The 14,457-nt window shown below is 38.7% G+C and overlaps 2 protein-coding genes across 4 annotated transcripts; both read left to right on the plus strand.

Moving 5' to 3' along the window:
- Positions 1-102: 102 nt before the first annotated feature.
- On the plus strand, positions 103-8,309 carry stx16 (syntaxin 16). 3 transcript variants are annotated; one of them, XM_078248238.1, is made up of 9 exons: positions 103-585; positions 3,174-3,185; positions 3,279-3,386; positions 3,590-3,730; positions 4,199-4,361; positions 4,534-4,622; positions 5,405-5,548; positions 5,896-5,976; positions 6,751-8,309. In XM_078248238.1, the coding sequence occupies exons 1-9, from the start codon at positions 460-462 to the stop codon at positions 6,850-6,852; spliced, it is 966 nt and encodes a 321-aa protein (XP_078104364.1). In that variant the 5' UTR covers positions 103-459; the 3' UTR covers positions 6,853-8,309. The 3 variants fall into 3 exon arrangements, with proteins under 3 accessions (XP_078104364.1, XP_078104365.1, XP_078104367.1); XM_078248239.1 differs by lacking the exon at positions 3,174-3,185; XM_078248241.1 differs by lacking the exon at positions 3,174-3,185 and having other exon boundaries at positions 104-540.
- A 1,145-nt stretch (positions 8,310-9,454) lies between these two features.
- LOC144516711 (EEF1A lysine methyltransferase 3-like) lies at positions 9,455-11,973 on the plus strand. Its single transcript, XM_078248242.1, has 3 exons — positions 9,455-10,045; positions 10,148-10,259; positions 10,784-11,973. The coding sequence occupies exons 1-3, from the start codon at positions 9,869-9,871 to the stop codon at positions 11,179-11,181; spliced, it is 687 nt and encodes a 228-aa protein (XP_078104368.1). The 5' UTR covers positions 9,455-9,868; the 3' UTR covers positions 11,182-11,973.
- The last annotated feature ends 2,484 nt before the right edge of the window (positions 11,974-14,457 follow it).

Genomic DNA, 14,457 nt, shown 5'->3' on the forward strand with positions numbered 1-14,457 from the left:
CAGTCGCGATGTGTGGGTGAATGTGTAACTACACTGCTGTCGCCTCGCCGCGGCGGTAGGCGGCGAAAACGGACAGTTACAATTGGCAGCCGCAGAAAATGAGTATTAGAAGAAGAAGCGTTTGCTTTTGCGCAGGTGTTTACGTTTTCCTACTTCCGTAGCTGCCTAAAGCGAAATAACGTTACTAACCTAACGTAATCCAGAATTTTGAGAATTAACAGTCGGTCATGTTCCTCATTTTTAACTTAAGCATTAGAAATGCCTGAAAGATAAATACAATTAAGGTCGTTTGCTGTCCACTATAGGCGCTGTATCGCGAGTTTACCTCATCGTTCATCGCAGGCAAAGCTAAAGCTAGCGGTGTGTTAGCAGTGGGTCAGCGCCAGTGGACATAGTATAATAATCATCGCCTGATCCGCATTTTGTCCAGTGTTAATTTAGATATCAAACAAGGCAGTCATGGCCACTAGGCGTCTGACAGATGCCTTCTTGTTAATGCGGAACAATGCAATCCAAAACCGGCAGATATTGGCTGAGCAAGTGAGTACATACGACCCCCGTCTGAGTACACGTAGCAATGCTGCGGTGAGTGGTCTGCATCGTTTTGACATTTTACCGTGTGTGTTTGCATATAGCCAGCCAGTCACTGAGTTGTGTTAGCTAGATACAACAGTGTGTTAGTAGCTGCTAATCATTACTCAGGAAGATTTCTACGCATTCACCTCAAGACTGATTGATTGATTTATTTGACTCAGTGGGATGATGGAGGAGGATGAAGAGGGGTGTGCAGGCATATTTTATTTTTCAGCTCGAAATAGCTAAATGTCTACAGTAAATAATGGGAATACAATTATCTAAATATTAGTAAGAATTCCCTCATTTCTAAGATAAAAGGGTACGTTTGTAAAATAAAATAGTGTAGATTGAGTGTGTTTTTGTGAAAGTTAAAGCATTTCCACATAGTGGTCCTCTCTAGTAAAATGTGTGTGCTGTGGCAAGTACACAGTAATTGAATCTAGTCTAGATAAAATTCTGCCTGTAACCTGTACTAACTTGTTCCAGTAGAATGCTGGTGTTCTCCTGTACTCATAAACATGTCATAAACCTAGGCAAGGGATATTGCTGTATCCTGAAAACTACTGTGAATCGTTCAGACATACTAATAATCCTTGAGTTGAGTGTGAAGCCATTATTTAAAAAGAAGAAAAAAAAGGTGAATTTTGCCATGACAATAAAGAAACTGTATTTAATGTTGATCAGGCACATTTGACCAAATACCCAATCCACATGATAAGGCACAGTGTCAGGGCTGATACAGAGCCAGCATATGGGATCGGTGCAAAAATGTAGGGCCTACAAGTTAACCTACAAGTCATTTTTAAAGGATGACCCTTTTATACAAATCCTGTCATTATCTACCTGTGCACTGTCAATTCCATTGCAGTTTTGTAAAGCACAAGGTAGTCCACAAAGTTTCCTCACGTTCCCGGACACTCTTTTTGAAGGTTGAGCATGAACAGTGTACAGCTCTCCTGTCTTTGTGCTGGAGTTGACCTAACGTCTCCAGTAGAGGAGGCCAGTTGCAGGCTACAAAGAACGGCAAGCAGGTGCAGGGTGTGTGTGACCATTCACACTCAGTTGTGAACATTTTAACCAGTTAACCACACATAGAGGTGGATTTATTAGCCTGGACACCCAGAGGCACTGAAGGATATCACATCAGTTGAGGATGCATTTCCCAAAATATTCTGCTGAATTTCAGCTACTGAACAGGGTGAACACTGACTTCTCCTGTCTGTTCCTGTTTGCCAGATTCACTGCTTATACATTATCTGTAATTTCTACTATAGAGAGCAAAAAAAGGTTACTGATTCATTACTCAGTAATCCACGTACATTTCTACTAGAGCCCCATCAGCAGGTGATGCAGTTAAAATGGAACCAGCCCAGCAATTTGGTTATGGATAGATAGCCCTTCCAGGCTCATTGATTGATTGATTGATTGATTGATTGATGCTGCTGAACCTGTGGGATCTTCAGCTCTCTGTACATCATAATTCCACATATTAAATAGAAATTAGCTTTAGTAGTTTTTGCCATAATGTTGCTTAGTAGGTCCTTATTTGTTAGTAACCTTCTAAAAAGTACATTTTAAAAAGTGTGGTGAAGATCTCTATGGATCCTTGAATAGAGTATTTTTAAAAGCATCTGTATTTGCAGACGGTGGTCTCAAGATCTTCTTACCAAGATCTACTCTTTAACTAGACCTCCTTCGACTCCCTTTGGACAGTTATTGCACTGTCTGACCGCATTGCATATCATGTAGCTCAAATGGAGACGTAAAATGTTACATGAAAAATTCTGTTTATAGTAATACGTATATCTTGTGATGCACGGACTGTTCAGTGTATGTTTGTTCCTATTGTTCCTGTATGAGACTTTAATCGTATATGTTGTAAAACCGTGTTGATTTAAATGTATCTGCACTATCCATTAATGTCAGTTTTTCATTTTACAGTAGTGCAATTATGATCTATAGCAACGAACACTACTTTGTTTGCCATGGGAAGATGCACACTCCGCTTACTGAAGCCGTTTTAAAATAACTGACTTTGCCAGAAGGCAGCAGGGTCTTTGTCAGTTCAAACAAGACATGACATGACAAACATGACACATGAGACATAATTATCCAAAGCAAGGCACAGTGTCTTTTGAATTCCCTATTACATATTAATTTGCGGTCATTTTAAATTAAAAAGAAGTTTTCTTTTTGTTAAACTCAGCCAGCTCAGGTGATCTTGAGGCTCAACCTTTTTTCCTTTCTCTTTATTCTCACTGTTTCTTACATATGATTTGTCTAAAATGGAATTATTCTGCAAGTTGTTTCTAGATAAGTATGATTTATTTTTGCATCCAAATTCCAGTTTTGACACTGTTGCAATGCACATACAAACAAAAAACTCGAAACAAATGATTAGATTTCATTTCAACAGCTAGACCTTATGTACCTCTGCTGTACAGAAATTATCATTCTCATTTCAAATTAATAAATTGTTGAGCTTTTTTGGTATTCACTGATTTTTCCGGGGCTCACTTTCTGTTGCTTCTGTCTCTCTCTCCTTTTCCTTGTTCCCTATTGGATGGGACCAATCTGCTATCTGCCAATCACATTAGGAGCTTGATGAGGTACTGTTGTTTTTCCTTAGTGTTAGATTTACTTAAGACACATGAAATGTTGACAATGTTTTTATAGAGTAATTTGTTGTTTTTGTTTTTAAGTTGGCTGATGATCGAATGGCTCTGGTGTCAGGAATTAGTCTGGATCCTGAAGCGGCCATTGGAGTCACCAAGAAACTGCCCCCCAAATGGGTGGAGTGGGTTAATGAGGTGAAACAAACTTGGAACAAGAATATAGAAACCTACCTGTAAAAGGCTGACCCATTAACAATACAGTATCCCTAATTATAAGATTGAAAGCTCATGCATGCATTTGGAATCCTGTAATCTTAAATTGTTGAAATGTTCTGTATGACCCCAATAAGTTGGGTACAAAGTAACATGGCTTTTAACCTTTAAGTATTTCCTTACAGATCCAGTACGAAATCACACGGGTTCGGCAGAAAATGAAAGATCTGGCCTTGCTTCATGACAAGCATATGAATCGACCCACGCTTGATGACAGTAGTGAGGAAGAGCATGCCATAGAAATCACTACTCAGGAGATTACACAGGTACAGTAATGGTTTAGTGTAGTAATAGAGTTAATGCTCAATTTATAGATAAAAAACGTACACACTGTGGCCGGGTTGGGTCAGTGGGTAGAGCAGGCGCACATATACTGAGAGGCTTATGCCTCGATGCAGAGGTCCAAGGTTTGAGTCCGACTTGAGACGATTTCCTGCATGTCTTCCCCCCCCTCTCTCTCTCCTTTCTCACCTAGCTGTCCTGTCAATTAAAAGGTGGAAAAGCCCAAAAAATAATCTTAAAAAAAAAAAAAAAAAACGTACACACCTTTTTAATTTGGAGATATTTTTTACTTGAGCACAAAGTAATAAGAACATGATATAGTATTGACTGTGTGGCCTCTGATTGTTTGAGGGAGTGGATATGAACACATTTGACAATATTTCATGTTGAAGAGTTTGAAATGAAACATGGAGTTTGTTTCTCCTTGCTCACTAATTTTGTGTTTATTGCAGATGTTTCACCGATGCCAGCGAGCTGTGACAGGCCTGCAGTCTCGTTGTGGCCACTGTACCGAGCAGGAGGAGAAGCTACTGCGAAATGTGGTCTCGTCCATAGCACAGAGCCTGCAGGATCTGTCCACCAATTTCAGGCACACACAGTCCGGCTATCTAAAGCGTAAGGACTGCAGTAAAGCTGGGACTGGTTTCCTGTGTTCTAATTTCTCACTGTGGTTTCTCACATATTTGTAACCATTACCAAGGTTTTATCCCATGTTATATCTCTTTTATTCTCAAGTTGTTTGTTTTTTCATGCCACCTAAGCATCACATCATTGGTTTATATTTCAGGTATGAAGAATCGTGAGGAGAGATCAAAGCACTTTTTTGACTCTGGACCCTTAATGGAAGAGGATGAAGATTTAGCTGTATATGACAAGGTGCTTTTTAGTTCCACCACCATTTTCTTTGGCTCAGGCGTCCTGTATACAGTACAATAAAAGCAGAGACACTTTAAAATATAAACATGAGATAAGAAAAAAACTAAGAAATACATCCATTATAAGGCCAGCTGCACACTGGCTGCGTGACGTGAGCGTGGCGTTTGTTGCGTGCCAGCTGCATGGATTTTTCTGTCTTTATATAAATATAAATTTAGCAATTGTACATATCAGTTTTTGCCTCTTTTTATTAATCCCCACTAGAAGACAGGAAATGACACGAAGGATATGTCTGGTGGAATAAAACCGTAAAAAAAAAGATCTCGGCTGTCTGTGAAGTGAAATTCGAAAAAAAAGAAATGACCAATTTTCCCAAATATTATTAAGCCATTTTAAAATATATTTTTAATGCTATTAAAAACAGACATTCAAAAGACTCTTGAGATGATTTTTTTTAAACACATTGGCACAGTGTTATTAAGTTATTGTAGAAATAAATCCTAAACATGATGCTAAGATGGTTTAAACCCGTGCCCAACTTTTTAAGTGCAACACTGGCGTGCAGATCAATGTCTTTTTGCCTTTGCCATAGGGGTGTATGCTAAAATCTACTGAGTGGCATAGTGAATCTGTTTTTTCTTTTCAATTTTGACAAAGGAAAACTGATTTACAATTTGGCCTGAGTAGTGTCTGCTAAGGCTGTGGCTACATGCGTTGTTGCATTTGGAGTGATAATTGTGTTACTATAAAATCACCGACTTTTATTCTCTCTTTTGTTTTAGGGGTTCACAGACGACCAGTTGATGCTGGTTGAACAGAACACAGTTATGGTGGAAGAACGAGAGCGGGAAATCCGACAAATAGTGCAGTCCATCTCAGATCTGAATGAGATTTTCCGGGACTTGGCTGGAATGGTGGTGGAACAGGTATTTGAAACCGTCCTGATCCACTTACACATAGAATGACTTAATAGACCGAATTAGTAACTATGGCATGAGTCCAGTCACTGGGGTGCCAAAGAAAAATGTTACTGCCCCTACACGTACAAGCCTCGGGTTGTCAGTGAGTTGCACTAATGACTTCCAAAATGTAAAGCGTCCTGACCTATTGACAATTTGGATTTGTATCAACTGCTTCAAGGAGAAGTCAGTGGCAGTGCTACACCAAACTGTTAACAACACTGCTAACCTACAAGATTACCTTTGTTTAAAATAAAGAATTTACTACTAAAATTATTTTCCTCTGATAACAAAATCCCCTCTTCTCCCTCTAGGGCACCGTTCTTGACAGAATTGACTTCAATGTGGAGCAGTCTTGTGTGAAAACAGAAGAAGGAATGAAACAGTTACAAAAGGTGCTATTAAACATGCAACAACAAATAATACACTCAGTTGGCTCTACATTTCTGTTATTGATTAGTCAGACCGCTACGATGGCTAGGCTAACATTAGCAATAGTAATGTTAGCTTATGCTAGCTCAGCTTCAGGGTACAATCGGCAAGGAGATATGAAATTACTTCACTGTCATTTTAAAAGCATCACACATATCCCAACAACAGAACAGACGAGAAAAAATTATACATTCCTTAATTTATGGTGCTATAAGTAAGGGAAGGTGACAATAAACCTCTAATTCTGATACGTTGCGCTATGTTGTCAAAAAAAATAGGTCCTTTTGTATATGCATCAGGGCACGGTACTGTGTGTGACAGACTGACAGTGGCCTACCACTTTCAAGCGTCCCCTGCTGTTAGGGACCGGTATGTGCCGGTGGAACGAGCAACATACCACTTCAGGGATCGGCATAAGCTGCTGTACAACCCCCTCTTTCACACACACACACACACACACACACACACACACACACTCTCTTTCAGTCCAGGTTGCTGTTAATCCAAGATTTATTTCATTATTTCATTTTTTTTTAGATGCATAACAATTTTGTATGGAAGCTAATAATAAATGTAAACAACCACAAGAGAAATCAAAAAAGGAAACTTACAGCAGGCTAATGACACAATTATGATATTATTAACTATTTACAGTATTACACAGTTCTTAAATCTGTATAAACTCAATTTGTTGCATGATGATGATGATAAGACACTGACTTTAATTTTCTTTGCAGGCGGAACAGTATCAGAAGAAGAACAGAAAGATGCTGGTCATTTTGATCCTCTTCATCATAGTCATCGTTCTAATTATTATTCTTTTTGGAACAAAGTTTTAATTATGCATTCCTCTGGCTTGTTTTCTGTGTGGGTGTTTGTGGTGCATCTGTGTGGACTTGGACTTGTTGGTCTCGGTTCTACTGAAAACAAAGCTGACTGCCTTTCATTCCCACCAAAAACGTCAAGAAGAGTTCCTCGTCCCTTTATAGGTGCACTTTGGGCTGTGTGGAGATATTTGTGGTTGATTTTAATGAAAGAAACAATCAACAATCTGTCTGAGCCGTGGCTATTTTATCAAGTGACTCGCACCCAAATCGCCAAGACTCTGTGACAGAGGTTTGTCGAACCCGACTATGTTGACATGTGTCTTAACAAAAGAAACACAGTTTGTGTTGTATAAAATGGACTACCAATGTTTAAATGCTAAAGCAGAGTGTTTTCTGCTTGAACTCAAAGCATGAATTGTGACGTTTGTTGTGTGACAATGCATCATTTCTTTCCAGAATCATTGCAAAAATGTTGTTTCTGTAAGGAAGATGTGACAAGAACGAATGTTTGTGAAAGAGAAATATGCAGTAGATATCATTTCACTGCAAATTCATTTTCATTTCAACATTACATTTATGCCCAGGCTCAGTATTTTACGTTGGAAGACTAAAGGAAAATGTTTTGTATTTGGACAGCTCCAGATATGATTAGAATAGTAATGCGGTACCAAACCTATTCCTTTGGTTTAAGGACCACCTGTTTTTTATCCTTTTACTCGACAATTTAAAAATCATACCGAGATCATTGTTGGCCTGAGGAAGATGTCGACAGCCATGAGCTTCCTCCAATTTATCCTGTAATTCTAAAATTATACCTGTCACACCTGCTGCACTTGTCATAAAGTGCTTATTTTACAACACTTAATCGTTAATGTTTTTAAATGGTCCTTGCTTAAAGTGCTACCTTTTTTAAACACTTGCAGTTTGCACATATTGAGACCTAAGGGGTAGGGTGGTTGAGTTATGGATGTAGTACTACTGTCATCTGTATGATGAAAATAATTTATTTTTAATAACCTTAAATAATCAAGAGATTAAGAGTTGTTCTGTGTCAGGCAGAATTATTGTATATTGAGTAAAGTGTATCTGTAGTCTAAACCCAACAGTTATTGTCCACTCCACTGAGGAAAACTGCAATGTAGTCCAACACAAGCAGACATATGAAGACAGCGTTATCATTTTCTTTTCAGATTGGACACATTTCATTTTAGTTGGCTTGGCTCTGTTGGAATTTCTTTACATGTCCTTGTGTTCTATAAAGATTGATTAGCGGGAATGATGAAGAGCTTTATTTAATATATCTGTACTGGACTCTACACTTTATACACCTATTAAATCATCTTTGTCTTGATGTGAAGTTGTGTGTGAAAAATGGTTATGTCTTAGTGGTACTCCACCGAAGTTTTGATTTCCAAACAAAACGGGTGAGGAGACAGCAACTTGTTTTTTTAAATAAACCTGGAACATGATGGTGTTTTGTGTGTTTGAATTGCACCATTAATGCATACAGCCAAAAAGAGAGTAATTGACTATACTATTTTGCTAATTGATTAGTCATGCAAATCACTTTTCAAGCAAAACTGGCAAGTATTTTCTGGTTTCTGCTTCTCAAATGTGAGGATTTGCTGCTCGTCTATAGCAACGTGAATTAAAGATTGTTCAGTTTCTGACTTTGTTTGGACAAAATAAGCAATTTGAGGACATTCCATTGGACTATTGTGATTCCCATTTTTACTATTTTCAATGTTTTATACACCAAACGATTAATCAAGTAAAAATGAGCAGATTGACCATGAAAATGATCGTTATTTGCAGGCCTAACTCATAAGTGAGTCAACATGAGATCAATTATTGTTTTGACAGCAGACAGGGTTGAGTTGGTAAATAATGCTGGCTATGAAAATAAAGAGAATACATTTGTTTTGCGATGCAAAAATTGAGGGGTGTTACTCTTGCTCGGATTGTCACTGATTTGAAAGTAAGGAGGCACCTGAAGTTAAGGCTGCTCAATTATGGGGGGAAAAAAAATCACAATCACGATTATTTTGGTCAATATTGAAATCATGATTATTTAACACAATTACTCGTTGACTTTTGGAAAGATGTTGCAATTATTGAACTTAAAAACAGTGAAACAAACACCTTGAACTGTGATTAATACTTTTCCCTTTTTACATGTTTTCATTCAGAATACATGACAAAATAAGAGTTTCCTTGCAAAATGTAATGTGCAAAAAATTTATTTTGTTTTATTTTTGTAATCATTAAGAGCCGAAATCGTAATCACAATTAACAATTACGATTAATTGCACAGCCCTGACGTTACATGAAGTAGTAGTTTTCTCCCTCAAATAACATCAACATGGGATGTACAAAGTTCAAATATTAAATGTCATCAGAGCACCATATCACTACTTTACAAATATTTTAAGATAACATATTCAAACATATTCAACACTGCACACTGTTAACTTGTGTGGGGCAAAGTGCTCCTTTAGCAAAACCATTTACTTTTCTTTGATAGGTCCTCTAACCCGGAAACTAAGTGTGTTTGTGTCACATTTCAAATCAAAAGCCTCGTGTAAACTTACATTGACAACACTGAGAAAGCTGTAACTAAAGTTTCAGTTAATAGAAAAATAATACATTCTGATCAAATGTATGACCAGCATAATTCACAGCACTCTCTCTGCGGAAGTGCAGGCTAAAATTAAAAAGCCGAAACACAGCACCATGTAATTCAGCTGTTAACACTTGTCATATACTGTAACACTTGTTAGCTAACTAGCTTAAAGACAGCGTCTCATAGATAGCTTAAAGCGAACCGCCTAATAACAACGGTGAAAATGGCTAATTAACTAGTCTCAATTGCTACTAATTTCGCGACGACCTCGTATAAGTTTTTTTTACATTCCCCACAAAGCTACAGTTAGCTAGCTAATGTTACTTGACCTGAAAGGCGACCAAGTCTGGCTGTGGCTGGTGCTCATGCTCGTTAACGTAGCTGACTTTATATCAAGTGAAGCGAATGTATTTACCAAACATGACTTGTGCAGGAGATGAAGACGATCCGTTCCCTGTTGATGACTGTCTGTTTGCAGAAACATTTTCTCAAGACACCATATACACTTTAGTCGGCCAAGAGCTAAAGATAAGACAGGTGTTCGGTGCCAACCTCGGCGTGGCTGCCCCTGTATGGGAGGCTGTAAGAGCCAACTTGGTTTATGTTGATGTTGTGAAAATATATCAGCTAAATCAGCGTGAGCTTTGATTGACGATAAAGGTGTGTATTTGTGTGTGTACACAGGCGCTACACTTGTGTCGTTACTTCGAGGAGCAGTCGGTGGAGTTCAGAGGAAAGCGCATCATAGAGCTGGGAGCAGGGACTGGTGTGGTTGGTATTTTGGCAGCACGCCTCGGTATGTTGTTGTTGTTCCCTTCAATTATGTTCTGTATTGCGAAGGAATACATTCACGTTAATGTTTGGGTTGCATTTATATGAACCTTTACTAACTGGTTGTGTATGTACATGGAAGGTTATTTTATTATGCCGGGAACTTTGCTCCCTTTATTTGGGAGTGACGCCGAAATCGAAAAGTGGCTGATGGTATGCCACTAGTAGTATAGCGCATGGATGCATTATAGCGGCGGATGGGCTTATGCCGCTGTACCACCAGACAGCCACTTTTCCGTCTCGGCTATTGTCATTTAGCTCAGTCAGTTAACTCAACCACATTTACAGATATACAGATACATCACAGATATGCAACTCTCAGTTGCTTTCACAAGAGACGCTGCTTGTCAAACATGTTTTATATTGTTACAGTACCTGTTCTATATGGTGCATCCATCTGTAAATAATATATAATTGCATTGTTTAAAGCCTCTTGAGTTGAGAGTTTCATCAACAACATATTGAAATAACATTTTCGTATCTTTACAGGTGCAATCGTGACCCTCACAGACCTTCCTTTGGCTCTCCCCCAACTTCATGTTAACATCTCTGCTAACATACCATCCAGTGGTTGGCCTACCAGCCTTCCCACCGTTCTCCCTCTGTCCTGGGGTGAGGACCACATGAACTTCTCTTCTGACTGGGATCTGGTGCTCTGTGCAGATATAATTTACCTCCCAGAGACTTACCCACTGCTAGTGGAGACACTAGCCCATTTGTGCAAGAACGGAGCTGTGGTATATCTCTCATCCAAAATGCGAAAAGAGCATAAGACTCCAGGTTTCTATGAGGAATGTCTGCCAAGCAGATTTAATGTAGAGCTTGTTCACTATGATGGCAATCAAAACATTAACATCTACAGGGCATCTTTGAGGAAAGAGCAGTGACAACCTGCTACAGGCATGGGACTTGGATTAGTTACTGCACTAAGACCAGTTATGACTGTTTTTTGGGTGCCTTTTAAAAAAAATGTTTGAAAAAAACAAAACAGTGAAAGCTGTGTTTTACAAAATGCACAGCTGTCATCTTGGATAATCCAATGTTGCTGTCAGCCTTCTATCAAGCGACTGCAATTTGAGTTTCAGATCATTTTTAACTTTAAGCTGCAATTTTGTGTTTTATAATGCAACTCCAACTTGTTACTTATTTGTACCCTTGTCAACACTGAAGAGAGCTTGCTCTCATTGGGTTCCCCCTGTATTGACAAATGTTTTAGTCAATCAATTGTATAAGTCTAAAGATTTTTAAGAAATTGTGCTAGGTTTAATGTCAGAAGTCATGTCAGAGTTGAGTTCATATGGACGTTTGAGATGCACCAAATACTGGAATGTTGTTGAATAAATACTTCTTGTCTACTTAGTTGACCATTGGTTTGGACAAAAACTTGCCACTGAGGCACCGAAGGAATACATTTTACACAGGGAGTAAAAACATTGTCCAGGCAAGCATGGAGTATTTGTGAGGCACATTTCACAATTTTTGGCAAGCAAATAAACAAAGAACAATGGCATCTCTCTTGCCCTGGTACAAAAACCCTGAGCACTCCCTGGTGTCTACCTGGTATTATCCATGCTTACCCAAATATGTAAACTTCCCCTGGTGGTTTAGACTGCCTAGTACCTCCAAAACAAAAGCACTAACAGGTACTCAAAGTAACTGCAATAATGATATAATGAACACATTCAACCGTATAATAAAAACAAAACCACAAAATAAATGAGTAAATATTTAACTATTAAATATAATAACTCCAACATGAAGTGCTACTTTAATTTATCACTATTATTTATATACAGTTACTTGAGAAATCTGTAATACTGTTAATCTTTCACGATACATGTTTTAATGATATTACATGTGGAAAAAATAAAATGTGTAATACATCCTCAATTAAGTATTCTAATGATTTCACAATTGTCTTCAAAATGTTTCTAAAGTGTGATTTTGGATTTTGTTTTTTAAATAGATTTTAGTTGAGAGATTTGTCTATCTAAAATAATCACATTTTCTTCTTTTTATGTGTTTTTTTGCCCACAATGTGTCCCCTTAAGTTAAGTGGATGGCTGCCACCTTAGGTAGTCCATAAAAACTCAAAACTAGAATTCTAATGGAACTGATGTGGAACTGAAATGGTACATATCTTTTTGTTATTTCTCTCTTGCATCAAAGCACTTGCTGTGAGCACATTACAGTTTGGGACCAGTAACCATGGCAAAATAAATGCAAGTTCTAATTGTGATTTTATGTTTAACAACTTTTATACTCGTGTTTGTGTCAGTTCTCAGCCTCTCATGTCTTGACTTGTTTTCACTGAGATGGGGATCAGCTCTGCCGTTACAGCTTCAGGCTGCGGTGCAGGTCTGCCCATGATCACCTGACTGGAGATTTCAGGTTCTGCCTTTTATCACTTGTCTATATCTTAATGTTGACTCCATGTTGTCACTATCAGGCACAATGTAGTTTCAGACACAAGCTTGACAATGTTAGTGCATGTCTTGAAAAGGGTTTAAAGGCCCTGAAAACCAAGTTTCTCAATTAGCTGCTTACTATGAGTGACTTGGTCCTGAATAGGCTACCACATTTTCTTGAAAAAAGGTGACATCATGCACGCACCAATCAGGGTGCAGGCACATTTAGATTAAAATGTGATGACATCTTTGGGATCGGGGACAGAGTCTGGCAGCCCCTAGCCTCTGAAACTCTCTCCTGGCAAAAATCCGCAATGACATATCAATGGAGATATTACAAAAAACTACTTAAAACCCACCTGTTCACTACAGCCTATGGATCCTGCCTAAATCCTGATATTCCCGGCAAACTTTGCCACCACTAAATCCATTCATTTATTTTGTTTGGTTCATTCTGTTTGTTACTTGTTTTGCCTTCATGCAAAGCATCCTTGGGTCCCTTGAAAGGCACTATAAAAAAAATCAAGCTATTATTAAATTAAAATACTTTTCAGGGACTTTAAATTTAATTCACACAATTTGATGGACTCTCATTAAACATCTTCATTATCTATCAATCAACGTGACATATAAAAATACAATTTTGGTTAAATGTAATCTATCAGTTGGGTGCCCGGATAGCTCAGTTGGTAGAGTTGGTAGAGTGGGTACCCATATACAGAGGTTTACTCCTCGATGCAGCGGGCCCGGGTTCAACTCCGATCTGCGGCCCTTTGCTGCATGTCATTCCCCCTCTCTCTCCCCTTTCATGTCTTCATCTGTCCTGTCAAATAAAGGCCTAAAAATGCCCCCCCCCCCTCCCAAAAAAAAAATCTTTAAATGTAGTCTGTCAGTTTCTTCAATGTATGCATTCAAAACCGTGATAATAATAAATATATATGTGTATGATGGGCTGTCTTTTTTAATATTTTTTTTATTGAAATAAATAAAACCCAAAACAAAGTTCATCCCATCCCTAACTATTCTGTCAACATCAACAGATTGCCCTCCCTGCAGCCTGCTGTCTGTACGTACTTCATCCCCTCTCTCCTGCTCTCTGCTGATGTACAGACTTTCTGTTCAGAGAAGGAAAGCCTGTTTGTTACGCTGGAGAGTTTCAAAGAAAGGGAGACAACACGTCCGCTGCCTGTCTCTCCCTCCGCTACAGTTCAGCCAACAAAACAACAGATCCCTATCTCCATGCAGAGTCTGCTCGCCATCGCGCCGAACACCTCCCACACGAGTGTGATGCAAAGTGCCGATCAAGGATTTCGTTGTCATTCATGATTCTTTGTTGTTATGAAAACTGTGCACTGAAGAAGTGGTGATGTTGAGCAGAGTGCCATTTGAGCCAATGGGAAACCACCCAATTAGGAAATGTTATAGTTGACCGTCTTTTTCTGAACTAAACCTATGTTAGTTTTATAGATATTGTAAAACCAAATCTGACTCCTTCACATTAGTTTTGTATGATTTTAATGAGGAATAATGCAGCTAAAGATGTTTCCAAAAACCTGATTAAAAAATTCCACAGTGGTATTTGAAACTGGGCATGTTCACTGGATGAGAGGAGGATGGGCTACAGTGACAGGGGAGTGTGAGAGTGTGTGTGTGTGTGTGTGTGTGTGTGTGTGTGTGTGTGTGTGTGTGTGTGTGTGTGTGTGTGTGTGTGTGTGTGTGTGTGTGTGTGTGTGTGGAGTGGGAGGGGGACTGAAA

This window comes from Sander vitreus, chromosome 4, assembly GCF_031162955.1.
Source record: "Sander vitreus isolate 19-12246 chromosome 4, sanVit1, whole genome shotgun sequence".
In the NCBI taxonomy this organism is placed as follows: domain Eukaryota; kingdom Metazoa; phylum Chordata; class Actinopteri; order Perciformes; family Percidae; genus Sander; species Sander vitreus.